The sequence below is a fragment of the Haliotis rubra genome, unplaced genomic scaffold (genome assembly GCF_003918875.1).
Source record: "Haliotis rubra isolate DU_JTF1 unplaced genomic scaffold, ASM391887v1 Scf399, whole genome shotgun sequence".
In the NCBI taxonomy this organism is placed as follows: domain Eukaryota; kingdom Metazoa; phylum Mollusca; class Gastropoda; order Lepetellida; family Haliotidae; genus Haliotis; species Haliotis rubra.
Window position 1 is genome coordinate 663,815 of NW_025767078.1, and position 14,722 is coordinate 678,536.

The window sequence follows — 14,722 nt, forward strand, 5'->3', positions numbered from 1 at the left end:
AAAGACCCAGAATGCAGATCCTAGAAATGTACCTCAAACTTGAGTTGTGGTAGAGTGCTGGCAAAACATGGATCATTATTGGGGCTATTGTCTAAGAAATGTTCAAACCCAATAATCATGAATATATTACAATAATTGCCAAAATGTTCAGAATTATTCCCATACCTTTAACATAAACAAGCTATAAGACCTGTGTGAATGTCAATCTCTGATAATCAGGGCAAATCATGGATTTAATCCCTCGCCAAAAGTGAGTTCAGTTTCAATAAAAGGTACATGACAGCATGTCTCAGTTTACGTTAGAGAACTGTCAACAGTGACAGATCATACATATTAACCATTGGATGAAATCCACAAGTACAGTAAGAAAATACAATTATTGCAAATTTGGTATTTGACCCAATAACTAGCAGATTCTGGCACAGCTAAGGGACTTAACTCTGCAAGCTTGCTGCTGTGTCTGAGACTGATGTCCACCCACACTACCCTTGCTTTCATCAGCTGAGGGTTTTTGATATACAAATGCAAGATACAGACACAATCAGACAAAATGGTACCTCAGTAATATTCAGTACAAGTAACAGGTTGGTGGGAAAAAACCATCAACACCTGACACGCAGCGTTCAGATACTGCGATATCGCTGACAATTGGATATCTGCTCAGTTACAACTACACCAAGGCGCCTTAAATGATTCAGGGCGGAGGGCTCCAGACAATATTTGATCCACTGAGTATTAACTGACAGACTGGTTATTGAAACTTTAGGTTGAATACTCAATATAGTCACTCTTTTGGGTCCAGTCTATGGTTAATTTAAGCTGATTATTTCAAAATATTACTTTTTCAACATAATATAAGATGACATTTTATCTGAATCTGTTCAAGTACTGCCCTGTCTGTAAGGAAGCTGATGACGACAGAGAGATATGTGTTGAAACTACAAAATGTGTGACACTTTTGTACCTTATCTACTTAGACTTCATCATCATCATACAGTATGTCTGCAGTCAATCAGTAAATATAGTCCCTGATTTCTAAATTACGTGTCACTCACAGTAAATTGGTAAAAAAAACCATATTTTGTTCAAAATTGGATTTTTTTAACGTTGTTTTTCATAAATTAAGAGGTACTGTAAAACTGTTGTTTTGATTATATTAAATGCATTATATAGAATTAAGCATTAAAATCTCTTTCCATTTAAATTGGTCCTAGTACCAATGAAATACTGACTCCACAAAGCCTTACAATCAGCTATTTGATATAGATATATTAACATGAATTTGGAAATATTGAATTTTGGTTTGGGAATGTTTACTGCCATTTGCTGCTGACTTGATTCCAAATATCAGCCTAGGAGCAGGTCTAAAAAAATGCCTGTCAGATCTGCAAAGCGTAATACTGTCATGCAAGCTTAAAGAGTGAGTGAGCAATTATGGTTTTACGTTGCTTTTTGTTGAGCAATATTCCGGCAGGGGACACCCAAAATGGTCTTCACACATTTACTAATGTGGGGAATCGAACCCACACCTTCGGTGTGACGAGCGAAAGCTCTAACCTATAGGCTACCCCACCGTCCTACATGCTTAAAACAAGACACACACCCTGGGTTCATGCACAGTGAAGCACTGTGTTCTATGCAAGCAATTCTTAATTAATTGGGTTATTATGTGATTATTTTGTCTATATCACACAAATTACCAGCTCATCAGCATCTCTATCATCCCATCTATGCTGTCCACAAGATAGACAGGACAAGTTATCATTCTTGTACTTTCATTACTGCTTGATAATTACTATCCCTGACCCACTCTCTGCCCGATCTGCTGTTCGCCAGAGACTAACTCATTTAGTGGAGTCTCATTTATTACTGCCTTGAAGGAAACACTGAATATATGTAATCAGTATTTACACATTAACCTTTACAGTTTTCAATCGCTTTTAGGAAGATTCTTGTAATATCAAGGGATGCAAGAAATGGGTATGAACCATGTCTCTCATGTTGGGATTCAAACCCAATAATAATAATAATAATGTAATTTTTGGAGTAAAATTGATATTTTATACTTATCCTGACTCATGCTCTTTTTTGCTTGTCTCCTTCCTCTTGCGAACATAGTGGAACACTTGTATCTCCCAATTGAAGTTCCCTTCAATGTAAAATCACTAATTAGTACTCACCACGAGTTACCCCAAGCGCGGGACCGAGGGCGCCACCTCCACCCATGTGCCTCACTCTCTCCTCATATACTGAGCCCAGCATTTGAATTTACAGGGAAATCCAAAGTGTTATGTGGGGAGGATGGGAGGGCTGACCTCATGTATCAGGATAAGTATAAAATATCAATTTTACTCAAAAAATTACATATTTTTCCTTATCCTGACTCATGCTCTTTTTGCTTGTAACATCCTACGGAAAGGAGGTGGGAATATCTAATACTTTGGATTTTTAATAATTAGTGATTTGAACTGTGATGATTGTAATAACCCTATGGGAACTTCATAAAGGCACTGAACTGATGAATTCCTGCTGCTAACTTATCAGCTGCCATATAAAGGTTATTACCATGTACTTATTATAATAAAATATATATAACATTAATACAATGCTTAAGACTAATAGACTTAAGCTTGTTAATATGCTAGTATAAACTCCTTAGAGTTTGTTAGCTAAAATACTTTAAGATATAAACATAGTACTAAGCTTAAGATATGATTAAACTTAAGCTAATTATATAATAGCAAACTCTTTAGAGTTTGTTAGTTAATATACTTATATGATATAGATATAATGCTGAGCTTAAGATATGAATAAGCTTTAGCTACATATATAATAGCAAAAACTCTGTAGAGTTTGTTAGCTAATATATTTTTATAATATGAGTATAGTACTGTGCTTAAGTTATAATGAACTTAAGCTACATATATAATAGCCAAACTCTGTAGAGTTTGTTAGCTAATATATTTTTATAATATTAGTATAGTACTGAGCTTAAGATATAATTAACTTAAGCTACATATATAATAGCAAAACTCTGTAGGGTTTTGTTAGCTAATATATTTTTACAATATGAGTATAGTAGTGTGCTTAAGATATAATTAACTTAAGCTACATATATAATAGCAAAACTCCGTAGAGTTTGTTAGCTAATATATTTTACAATATGAGTATAGTATTGTGCTTAAGATATAATTAACTTAAGCTACCTATATAATAGCCAAAAAACTCTGTAGAGTTTGTTAGCTAATATATTTTACAATATGAGTATAGTATTGTGCTTAAGATATAATTAACTTAAGCTACATATATAATAGCCAAAAAACTCTGTAGAGTTTATTAGCTAATATGTTTATAATGAAACCATAGTACTAAGCTTAAGATAAGATTAGACTTAAGCTAAATGTATATAGCAAATAAACTCCTTAGAGTTTATTAACTAATATACTTTTTATGTTAAAAAACATAGTACTGAGCTTATGATTAAACTTAAGCTATAAATATATAATAATAACAAAACTCCGACGAGTTTTGTTAGCTAATACCTTTATAATGTAAACATACTGCTTAAGATATGATGAAACTTAAGCTAATTGTATAATAGCGAAAACAACCCTTTAGAGTTTGTTAGCTAAAATACTTATATGATATAAACCTAGTATTGAGCTTATGAAGGAAAACTTAAGCTACATATATAATAGCAAGAACTCCGTAGAGTTTGTTAGCTAATACATGTTATAATATAACCATAAAGCTTAAAATATGATGAAACTTAAGCTAAATATATAATAGCAAAAAAACCCTCTTTTAGAGTTTTGACAGCTAATATACCTATATGATATAGACATAGTACTGTGCTTAAGATATGAATAAGCTTAAGTTACATATAAAATAGCTAAAACTCTGTAGAGTTTGTTAGCTAATACATGTTATAATATAACCATATTGCTTAGAAATATGATGACACTTAAGCCAAATAGCGAAAAAAACTCTTTAGAGTTTGTTAGCTAATCTACTAATATGATATAAACATAGTACTAAGCTTAAGATATGAATAAGCTTAAGCTACCTATATAATAGCAAAACTCCTTAGAGTTTGTTAGCTAATATATTTTTATATATGAGTATAGTACTATGCTTAAGGTATAATTAGCTTAAGCTACCTATATGATAGTAAAACTCTGTAGAGTTTGTTAGCTTAATTAACTTTAAGCTACGTATAAAATAGCCAAAAACTCTGTAGAGTTTGTTAGCTAATGCATTTATCATGTTACCATAGTATTACTCTTAAGATATGAATAACTTAAGGTAAATATATAATAACAAACTCTGTAGAGTTGTTAACTTATATATTGTATGATGTAATAATCATAGTACTGTGATGATAAAAGGAACTTAAGTAAATTATATATAGCGTGAAGCTATTTAGTATTGTTATAAGATAAGTAAAAATCTGTTAGATTGACTTATCTTCTCCGAGGAACTGTCAGCTGTTGTGCGAGGACCATGGGATCGAATTGGTGGATACCTGAGACGTCCTCGGTGGTGATATCTCTCAGATAATGGTTAGCAACCACCATATCGGATTTCCAGAATTAAACCCTCCATTATTTCAATCACATTTGTGTAGATCAATTGTAGAAGTTAGCGCTCTAATATCATGAGTATTAAAGCTCATGGAGGGTCGGAATAGGTCCATCCGCATATGCACGTAGTATGACAGTTCTGATCCAAACGGAGATATAGTACGTGAGACTTCACTCTGCGTAAGTTGATGATAGAGGAAATAATCTGTTGCATTTTTTCCTCCTGTTTGGTTCGGTGGAGATAAATTTACAGTGCTCTTGCTGGCCATCGTGATAGAATCATCGTATCATGGAGTCCAAGTATGTCATCCAGGCGTGTTCATAAACCTCACTTGTGAGGTGTTGGAGCACTATATTCATATCCCCAGGTTGGGCGTGAAACTTCCGTTTTATTCTCCAAACAGAAGCTTAGTAGGTTTACTAACCATCTAGTTGTGTTAGTCGCTTGATGAAATTCAGCTGTAGTCTGAAACGCTGTGGATTTAGATCCACTTGTATCTTTCGTCTAGGTAATTCGCTGCGAAGTCCTTGACGATGTAGGTGCACAACCAGGTGTGTCTGTCCTCGTTGAACTTTATGTAAAATCGCCTGACTGCCGATCCCTCGTCCATCGCTGTCCAATCAGAACAAGGCATTTTGATTCTGTATAATACCCGAGCTGTGATGTCACCGGTGTAGCGGGAAAAAACCCACCTTGAATAAATTCTTGTCGTCGTTGATATTAGCATAAACGTCGGTCTTCGCCGTAGCTTCCCGAAGTTATCCGAGTGACCACGTGTTTCGAGGGTTAATGGTAACCGCGTGAAACCTCCGGCGCGAAATATCTCGCTCTGTAATTTCATGCTGGGTAGGTTATTTTCCTGGTTGTCGTGAAAGTAATTTCAGTTTTGAATATAATTCCGACTTCCTTATATATAAGGGTACAAACAACTTGCAAGTTGTGAGCTTGTAGACTGTATACATGAATGTATCGTCATAATTGTAGAATTAAAGTTGAACTTGTTGTACATATTTCTTCTCAGAAACGTTGACGATTAAGAGTTAACTCGCTGTAACAAGGCTGCTGTTCAATTTCGATATTGAATTGTCTGCAGATATGCGTAATGGTCACGCATGTAGATAATCGTATCGTCGTCCGGGATTGCATATTAGCAATTTATACGGAATAGTTGATTTCTGTGAAGATCTATGAAATGTCGTTGACTAAATAATACAGCGACGTTCTGTGTTGTAAATAGCCTGTGCAATTATCTTCGCGTAGGCTTATAGACGGCATCTGGCATACAGTTGATAATCAACTTATGCGACGTCTTGAACGGACTGACGAGTAGCTATATATGACGAGTGGCTAGTATAAGGAAAACCTTGGAGGAGACTTCCTCGGTGAACGCCGGAGACTTCGCGAAGTTCTCGAAGTATCCCTTCTAGATCTTCTGGGTGAAGTAGACTTGGAGCCACTTAGCCTTCGCGACCATCGCGAAGGTATCGAATCAAAGCCCGATTAGTATATATATATATATATATAAATATATATATGGGCTTTCGCGAACAGCCTCTGTGTTTAACAGGATGTGGGATCGCGAAAGCTTGCATAAGTAGGGTCGCATGGATCATCTTATCATTTTCAGAAGTCGTTATTCACGGCGTCTGGTGATAAGTGTCTTATTGATCGTTCTAAATCTATTTAGGCCAGCGAACATACGTCTCGTCATGGATTCAACAGAACCAATATACGATTGTAGTTCTTATACTTGATATCGATGATCAACTTGTCTATGGGTTGATCTTCTCGGAGACTTGTGAGGGGAACGTTGATAGTTTCGCGAAGCTCTTGTATAGTCCCTCGATGTCCTTCTAGATGATGATGATCTGGATTCAGGTGTCCTTCGCGCATGCCTTCGCGAAGCTTCCTCTGCGTCCGGCCAGGGAAAACGACGATATGACCTTCACGTAGGCTTCCGTGATGTCTGATGGTCCGAGTCCACATCTAGGGATGAAAACGCAGAAGGTGATGATCTATCCTGTCTTCGCGGTGTCCTTCGCGAAGGCTGTACATCTAGGTCCTTCCCGCCTTCGCGAAGGCTGTACATCTAGGTCCTTTCCGCCTTCGCGAAGTCCTTCGTCAAGGTGGTCCGTGACTTCCTTCGCGAAGGTGATATCGTCCTGGCTGCTACGTTGAGGGGGGGTGCCTCTGGGGTGCTGTCTACGTTGGAGCCTTCGCGAAGGCTCGGTCCCTGCTTATGCAGTCTGTAGTGGTCCTCCATCATGGTCATAATTGGCCGCATCAGGTCCTCAGGGATGGTCTGCGACGAGGTCGTCGGTGCCTTATCTGCGGTGTTAATGGAGGGGTCCACAGGAAAATCGTCCGACATCAGTGTAGAGGCATCAGGCTGCATGGTGATCTCTGCTGATGTCGTTGTAGCTGTCACCGGTCGTTTCTTGTGGCGTACGTCCGGGAAGATGATCAGCTGATCATCGTAGAGGTCCAGGTCATCGGCTGGAACAATCTCGGTTGAGAAAGTCCTAGTAGACTTCGTTGATTTTCCCTCAGAGGTCGACGCTGCCCTGGGTGTGCGACGTCTGCGTTGAGTGTTGGTAATGATGGGACCCTCAGGACGATCATCGAATATCAGCGTTGGTACATCAGGCTGCATGCTGATCTGTGCCGACATCGGTCATTCTTTTGATGTACATCAGGTATGATGATCGGCTGATCATCATACAGGCCCAAATCTGCGATGGGAACGATCTCGGCTGTTGAGATGTAGTAGAAAACCCTCTAGTCTTCTGCTGCGACGATGGGATGTCTGGGGAAGCAGGATGCTTCTTGGAGATGGCGGACTACGTCCCACACCTCTCCACCACTCTAGCGGAACACCACACGGAGGGAGTCGGCCAACAGCAGTAGACTGGCGAGGATTCGGTGTATCAGTCATACTAGACTCTGCATACGCTGACCTATCTGCTGCAGCGCCAAACGCAAAGTAAATATTAATAAAAAGGTAGAATTGGATAAATTAGCACCGCAACTGCAATGTGAATATAATGAACATGGCGCCATACATCTAAGTCATATTAAAGGCGGATCAGCAGCAGCATAAAAAACGTAATCTGCAATAGTACAGAATTTTCATCAACGTAATCCACTGAAACAAACACGGCGTCCCGTGAATAAACTGTAGAAAAATGACTAAATATCAGTATATAATCGTTGAAGGATACTAGCTAAACCTCTATAGATGTCTATACGAGGTAACTAACTAAATATAATCAAAGGATATAGTGTGTCGGGAGACACAGGCGCTCTCACGTCCAGCTCACTGGGCGAAGAAGGAGAGAGTGAGGCACATGGGTGGAGGTGGCGCCCTCGTTCCCGCGCTTGGGGTAACTCGTGGTGAGTACTAATTAGCGATTTTACATTGAAGGGAACTTCAATTGGGAGATACAAGTGTTCCACTATGTTCGCAAGAGGAAGGAGACAAGCAAAAAGAGCATGAGTCAGGATAAGGAAAAATATAGTGCCTATTTATAGTGCGCACAAATCCATGCTCGTAAGCATGCTCATGGCGCTACAATTAAAACAGAATATACAGTAAGTGTGAGCTGAGTCATAGAACTGAAAGAATAGGATTTTGATTTGGTGTGTTGAGTGAACACTTTAACTTCTAGGTTACACCACTCACACACACACACACACACACCCTGCCAATCACCAGCTAGAAGGATCCACAGGTTATGCTATGATTGATTCGTTGTTGTTTAATGCCGCATTCAGCAACATTCCAGCTATATGGCGGTTTCTTTAAATGTAAATATTCGAGCTTGGACCAGATAATCCAGTAATCAACATCATGAGCATCGATCTGTGCAGTTGGGATACAATGACATGTATCAACCAAGTCAGCAAGTCTGACTACCAAATCTTCACGGGTGTTATGCTGTGAAATATCTCAGTGAAATTACATGCTGGCCTTAAGACCATGCCTGAGGTTAGTGAGTTGCTTTGAAAGTCATATGACCAGAATCTCACATAATGCCACAGTTCATGTTAATATTAACATTATTTGTAATCTAAATCACAACAAAAACACAATCTCATTAAGAATGAACACATTGAAGAATCAGTTTCATATTCATATATAACCTTAAACTTATTATTGAAGGAGTCTGCATCATAGTCATAAGCTTATGATACTGAAAACATTGTGCTGGAGGTATACTTGCAATTTTCCATTTTACAGTCAAAACAGTCAATTGTCAAAGGTCATGTGACTGGACAAAAGGATTATTTTTAGATGCAAAATTTGCAAGGTCATGTGAGACAAAAAATTTCATGTTACTTTGACAAACTTCAACTTCATCAACACTTAAGTATTTGCAATGACAACCATTTTTCATCACTTGAGGGAGTTATATTTTCATCTCCAACATCGACTTCACCAAAGAAGATCAAAGAATAATGTCCTGACACAAAGGTTTCATATTGCAGGATATCCAATCAATACACGACCTAAAAATTCTTGCATCAGCCTCTTGATAATATTATTTGAACTCTATTCTGTAAAGGTCTCCAAGCCACAGACGTTTTATAGAGAGTTGTGTAGTCTACACAAGAGAACACATATATTAAACAAATACACCTTCAATTCCACGATCCCCTCACAGCACTAATTAGTAGGCCCAGCCACGAAATGATGGTGAGTGTATATAATTGAGTCTAGCAAGAACCGGGCAGGTAAGGACAAGCTAAATTTGCCGGGACAAGAACAGAATATTCTGCCTGCAGCAATAACAATGGACAGAGGAGCACTTAGATCTCCTTGACACCACACAATTCAGTTTATAACAACATGCCATGATCAAAAATAAGTTTTCTTGTGAGTGAATGTTTTTTATGACAGTTAGCACTATTCTGACTATGTTTCAATATAGCACTTTTAAATAGATAGGTCCACTGTAGGCAAACCTGCAGTTCAAACAAGCTCTTACCATTGGAGTTATGTGTAAGATTAAGCATTTAGGACCTCTAGAACATAAGACATCCATACCCTACAAGACGCACAATAATCTTTTTAATCTTCAGTTTTGGCAGGCTGGTAGTTAGACCAAATATTCATGTCAACAGACAGCAAACCAACATTATAAGCAATATGTGTATAATTTCCCTGTGGTTGAAATAGTGAGTTAGTGAGTTTGTCAGCTAAGGGTTCAAATTCACATTTGAGGTACCTAACAATACCTCTAGTAACTCCCGATATTTGTTTCAGCTGAACGCAAGCAAGACTACAGTCAGATGCTTACCACCTAATGTTAGGCCTAACTTGGCTCTTATCAATCTTGGTACAGCATGGTGTTATCACATGGTCACTCATTAGCTGAGATTGCTCCACTAGGATTTTACTCAGACTGCAGACCAGTGGCAAAAGTCACAGACCATCCCAGCGACAGAAAGGAAGCCCAATGGCAAATCAAAGTTAATCAACCTTTCAGGGAAATCATTAATTATCTGACAGTCAACATTTTCTCACTATGTACTGGATTGCAGCATCGCTGATAATTCAAAGTGTTTTATGAATGCATATATAATAAAACAATATTTGAAATATTCCCAAAATATACATAAATAATAATACCTTATGAGTATGCAAGAATGTTTTGTGCAAAGAACAAAATCATGATAACGATTCTATGAACAGATTTCTTTTTTTACAGGGATTTACCTTGATCTCCATATTTGCAAGTGCTCTGAACTCTACATAATACAGTTTGATCATCCCAAGGGGCAACTGTACATTTTGAGGATCCTAACGGGCAACTGTACATTAAGAAGATCCCAAGGGGCAACTGTACATTTTGAGGATCCCAAGGGGCAACTGTACATTTTGAGGATCCCAAGGGGCAACTGTACATTTTGAGGATCCAAAGGGGCAATTGTACATTTTGAGGATCCAAAGGGGCAACTGTACATTTTGAGGATCCAAAGGGGCAACTGTACATTTTGAGGATCCCAAGGGATCAACCAAGTTTGGTTGTTGTTTGATAGCAATAACTGTACATTTTGAGGATCCAAAGGGGCAATTGTACATTTTGAGGATCCCAAGGGGCAACTGTTCTTTTTGAGGATCCCAAGGGACAACTGTACATTTTGAGGATCCCATGTGGCAACTGGACATTTTGAGAATGGACAACTGTGCTCACAGCAAATAAAATACAAATTTTGGGGGAAAGCTTCCCACGGAAACCATGCTAATTATAGACTAGCATTATATTGCTTGAATCAAAACTTGGTGAATGAGTAAATGGAATCTGACATTAATTCTCCCAATCTGATTTTATTTCTTATCAGAACAAAAATAATACATCAAACGGACATCTTTCAATTTTAGTTTCAGTCCCCCCAACATCCAAATTCTTTTGCATCCAATGGCATTATTACCATTTAATTTCATCTATATGTTTTGTACCCAAAATTTGGCATCCAGCAAAACTTGGACTTAATTACATACAGTTATGTCAGCTTGTGTTAAAGGGAAATGCCAGAAGGTGATGCCTGTTACAGAGATTTTCAGTTAAAATAATGAGCAAGTCACTCATCTTCTTATCACTGAGGGGTGGTGGGGTGGCCTAGTGGTTAAAGTGTACACTCGTCACATCGAAGACCCGGGTTCAATTCCCCACATGGGAATAAAGTGTGAAGCCCATTTCTGGTGTCTCCCGCTGTGATATTGCTGGAATATTGCAAAAGCGGCGATTCACTGATGTATGTGATATGCACTGGGGAAACATTGCTAGGCCTGTGAACACTTGAGTGTTTGAGCAGGGTACCATATAATATTCGGTGCCACTGAGTACTGACTTTCCATTTGATATGGATGTTTTTCTCTGCTATTCAATACATTAATACTCCCTTGGGTCCAGCCTGTTAGTTATTGTTACACTGAAGAGTTGAAATATTTCAAGATATATCTTCTCAAAATTCTTTTTAGGGTAAACGGCAATATTCTTAGCTGCCCGAAGAGTGTAACATGTTGCATAATCTCAGAGATATACATGTATAATTAACAATAAATGAGATATAGCACTTCATACATTATTCACTGCAGAAGAGATCAATGTATGGACATGGGAGTGAGCATCCTCGATAATCTCCGGGGTATACGTTACGATCACTCTCCACTATACCCTGGATGCATCCACGGTTTGGCCCGATGATTTTATTACTTCCATTGGCTGGCTTTTTATCCAATCAGGTGTATATGCTGGGAAGTTGAGCGAACCAATCACAACTCAATTTAGCTTCTTAAATTATCTAACCGTTTAAACTTGGCAACACAATTGATGCAGAGGTACTCTGAAAAGTGTAGGAGTTCTTTCATATATTTTTTCAAAGTTTCAGATCTGTCAATTTGTCTGTATTATTTACCCAACAAATCTGAGTGGCACTGCGAACAAACCTTCGCGACTGCTACCGCTATCTTTGTTGACACTGGCAAGCTCAGATGTAACGGCGGCTTAGCTGATTGGCTACTGTGAGAATGCGGAGCCAGCAAAGGGTATAATTATTGGCCCAAGCCGTGGATGCACCCAGGGTTTAGTGGAGAGTGATCGTAACATATACCCTGGAGATAATCAAGGATGGTGAGTGAGTGACTTTAGTTTTACACCACTTTTAGCAATATTCCAGCAATATCATGCTGGGTACACCAGAAATGGGCTTCACTCATTGTAATCATGTGGGGAATCGAACCCGAGTCTTCGGTGAGGCGAGTGAATGCTTTAACCACTAGGCTACCCCACCGCCCCTGTATGGGCATGTGCCTGGATTCAGTGAGTAAATAAAGTGCTTTAGACTTAATATACCTGAAATATATCAACCTACCAGTTCCAAAGAGTAATGGTATACCAAGTTCAGGAACAAAATGTAACAATCTATCACGATATACAGCTACACTACCCACAGTGCATTGCTAATTGGTTATCTGTTTCGTGTCTACAGCCACATTGATCAAAATGACGATCAGATTAGGTACTTCATGAATTTTTTAAACATCCCATGAATAACACCATCCAGTTGACAAAAATGTCCCCTCACACAAACAATTTGCTTGATAACTTCCAGATAGCAAGAGTAAGCTTACATAGCACTGTTACAAACAAGTATTACAAAACCTACATTGCCCAAGTTTCTTTAATTTCATATCAGCAATATTTTGCTTTTTTCTTTTTTTAACAGAGATATTCAACACAGAAGAACTTGATTCCTTCATATTACTGCAGTTAATCTTTCACTTTATTATTGATATTTAAATGAGTAATACATGTGTAATAATTCTGATAAATAAAAGTAATTTTAAGAGTCAAAGGTATGCCATCAACATGTCCATCTGGAGTTGTATGATCCCCATGGAGTTGAGATTGATAATACCATGTGCCGTTTGAGATTGACATCCAATGATCGAGGGAAAAACAAAGCGCCTTTGAGCAGCTGAGATGGATATTAGTGCTATACAAACATTTATAAATAAAAATTAAAATAATATCTAAATTAGCAAAACAGAATGTCTAAATTAGATTCAGTTGGTCTTTTATAAATACTTTAACCAACCTGATTAAGATTTAGTAAATATATTCCTACAAAATTAAACTTGTCACTGACCCAATGCCTATCAATAGATATCATGCTTTACAAACCATTACTGTTCTGTTTGCCACATAACTACATTTGACAATCACCTTTGTCTCCAATGACATCAATGAATTTCACATAGAAAGAATATACATATACATAATTCTTTCATGATATCAATACACTGTCCCTTTTTCTTGAAACCTGTCTTCAAGAGTTTCCTTGCAAATCTGGAACATTTCACAGCAAATCCTACTCCAAATATAACATTTTCTTCAAATTATTATTTCTGACTAATCCTTCAATATGGATTAAAAAAACACACACTTTTATGGTAAATATCACTGACAATTGTAATTTGATATCAACATTATTGGTACAGTGTTCATAAGATCACAATACATTATATATTTTGCATTTGTAATGGCTAATACCCATCATGATTACCGCAAAGAAATCAATATCAATAATTTTAGGTACTGACCTAAACACAAGGATCACGTTTTGCCTCCCACTGTATTTAGTTCAACAGGTGCTAATGCAATTTTAAACAATCTTATCATTTGCAGAACATGAGAGTTACACTGAAGGGTGGAGAATTTTACTGTTGTACATGAAAGCACTAGACGTGCATTTAAGCAATGAAATATAATGTCATGACATTATAGAGAAACTGGTTCTTGTATGTTAATAATTGATAATCAATGACAATAGGCCACTTCCGTTTTTTAATGGGAGGTAGATGCACGCCCTGACGTCTTTCAAATACATGACAACACACAACAAATTCATGACTGGTAACATTTAATATGTGTTCAAAATGTTTGGTAGAATTTATCGCTGGAAATGATGGGGATGCTGAAAACAATGCCTGCAGATCAATATTATCGTTCTAAATATAGCCCCAAACAGGTCATTGATTCGACAGGTGACAACATGACGGAATGTACATTTCACGACAACACATACTCATAGCTTGAACCACGAATTTACATTCCGCATCAAACGCTTGACTTACCAGGTGCAGAACTGTGTCGACAACATCCTTGTTGGACACCTGATTTCCCTGAATCAAGCCGATCAACAAGCCGAATTTTTGCTCATCATCGCCAGGTGCTTTCAGTATATCCAGAACGGATTTCACTTCACTCTTTACTTCCGTGGCCTCTCCAGCCATTTTTGAATAAACAATGCAACACGAGAGTTGCAGGTAATTGGAACAGGTACTATATGCGCTCACTCAGTATACAGGTGTATATTCTACATTCTTTGATCGACGCCGACATACACCGAAATATTACAGTGGAGCGTGGTCGCTTCCGCATTCGTCGGTCAGAATGGAGTCGCGACGCTGATTCGTTTAAATTTGCGGGTGTCTCTTTACAATATACAACAGCCATAATTATTTTATTGAAGCGCCTTTGTTTGTTTTTTTCTATTTACTTTTCTTTGACCTATAATAAATGAACTTTCTAACGGATTGCTATTATTTAGTAAATGATCACCGGTCGTT

General features: G+C 37.8%; 1 protein-coding gene across 1 annotated transcript in view; it reads right to left on the reverse strand.

Moving 5' to 3' along the window:
* LOC124287018 (neurobeachin-like) overlaps positions 1-14,531 on the reverse strand; it is a 263,526-nt gene extending 248,995 nt beyond the window's left edge. The window contains 1 exon segment of the mRNA XM_046723474.1: positions 14,228-14,531. Within this exon segment, the coding sequence (XP_046579430.1) occupies positions 14,228-14,386 (159 nt within the window). The 5' untranslated portion in view covers positions 14,387-14,531.
* Positions 14,532-14,722: the final 191 nt, after the last annotated feature.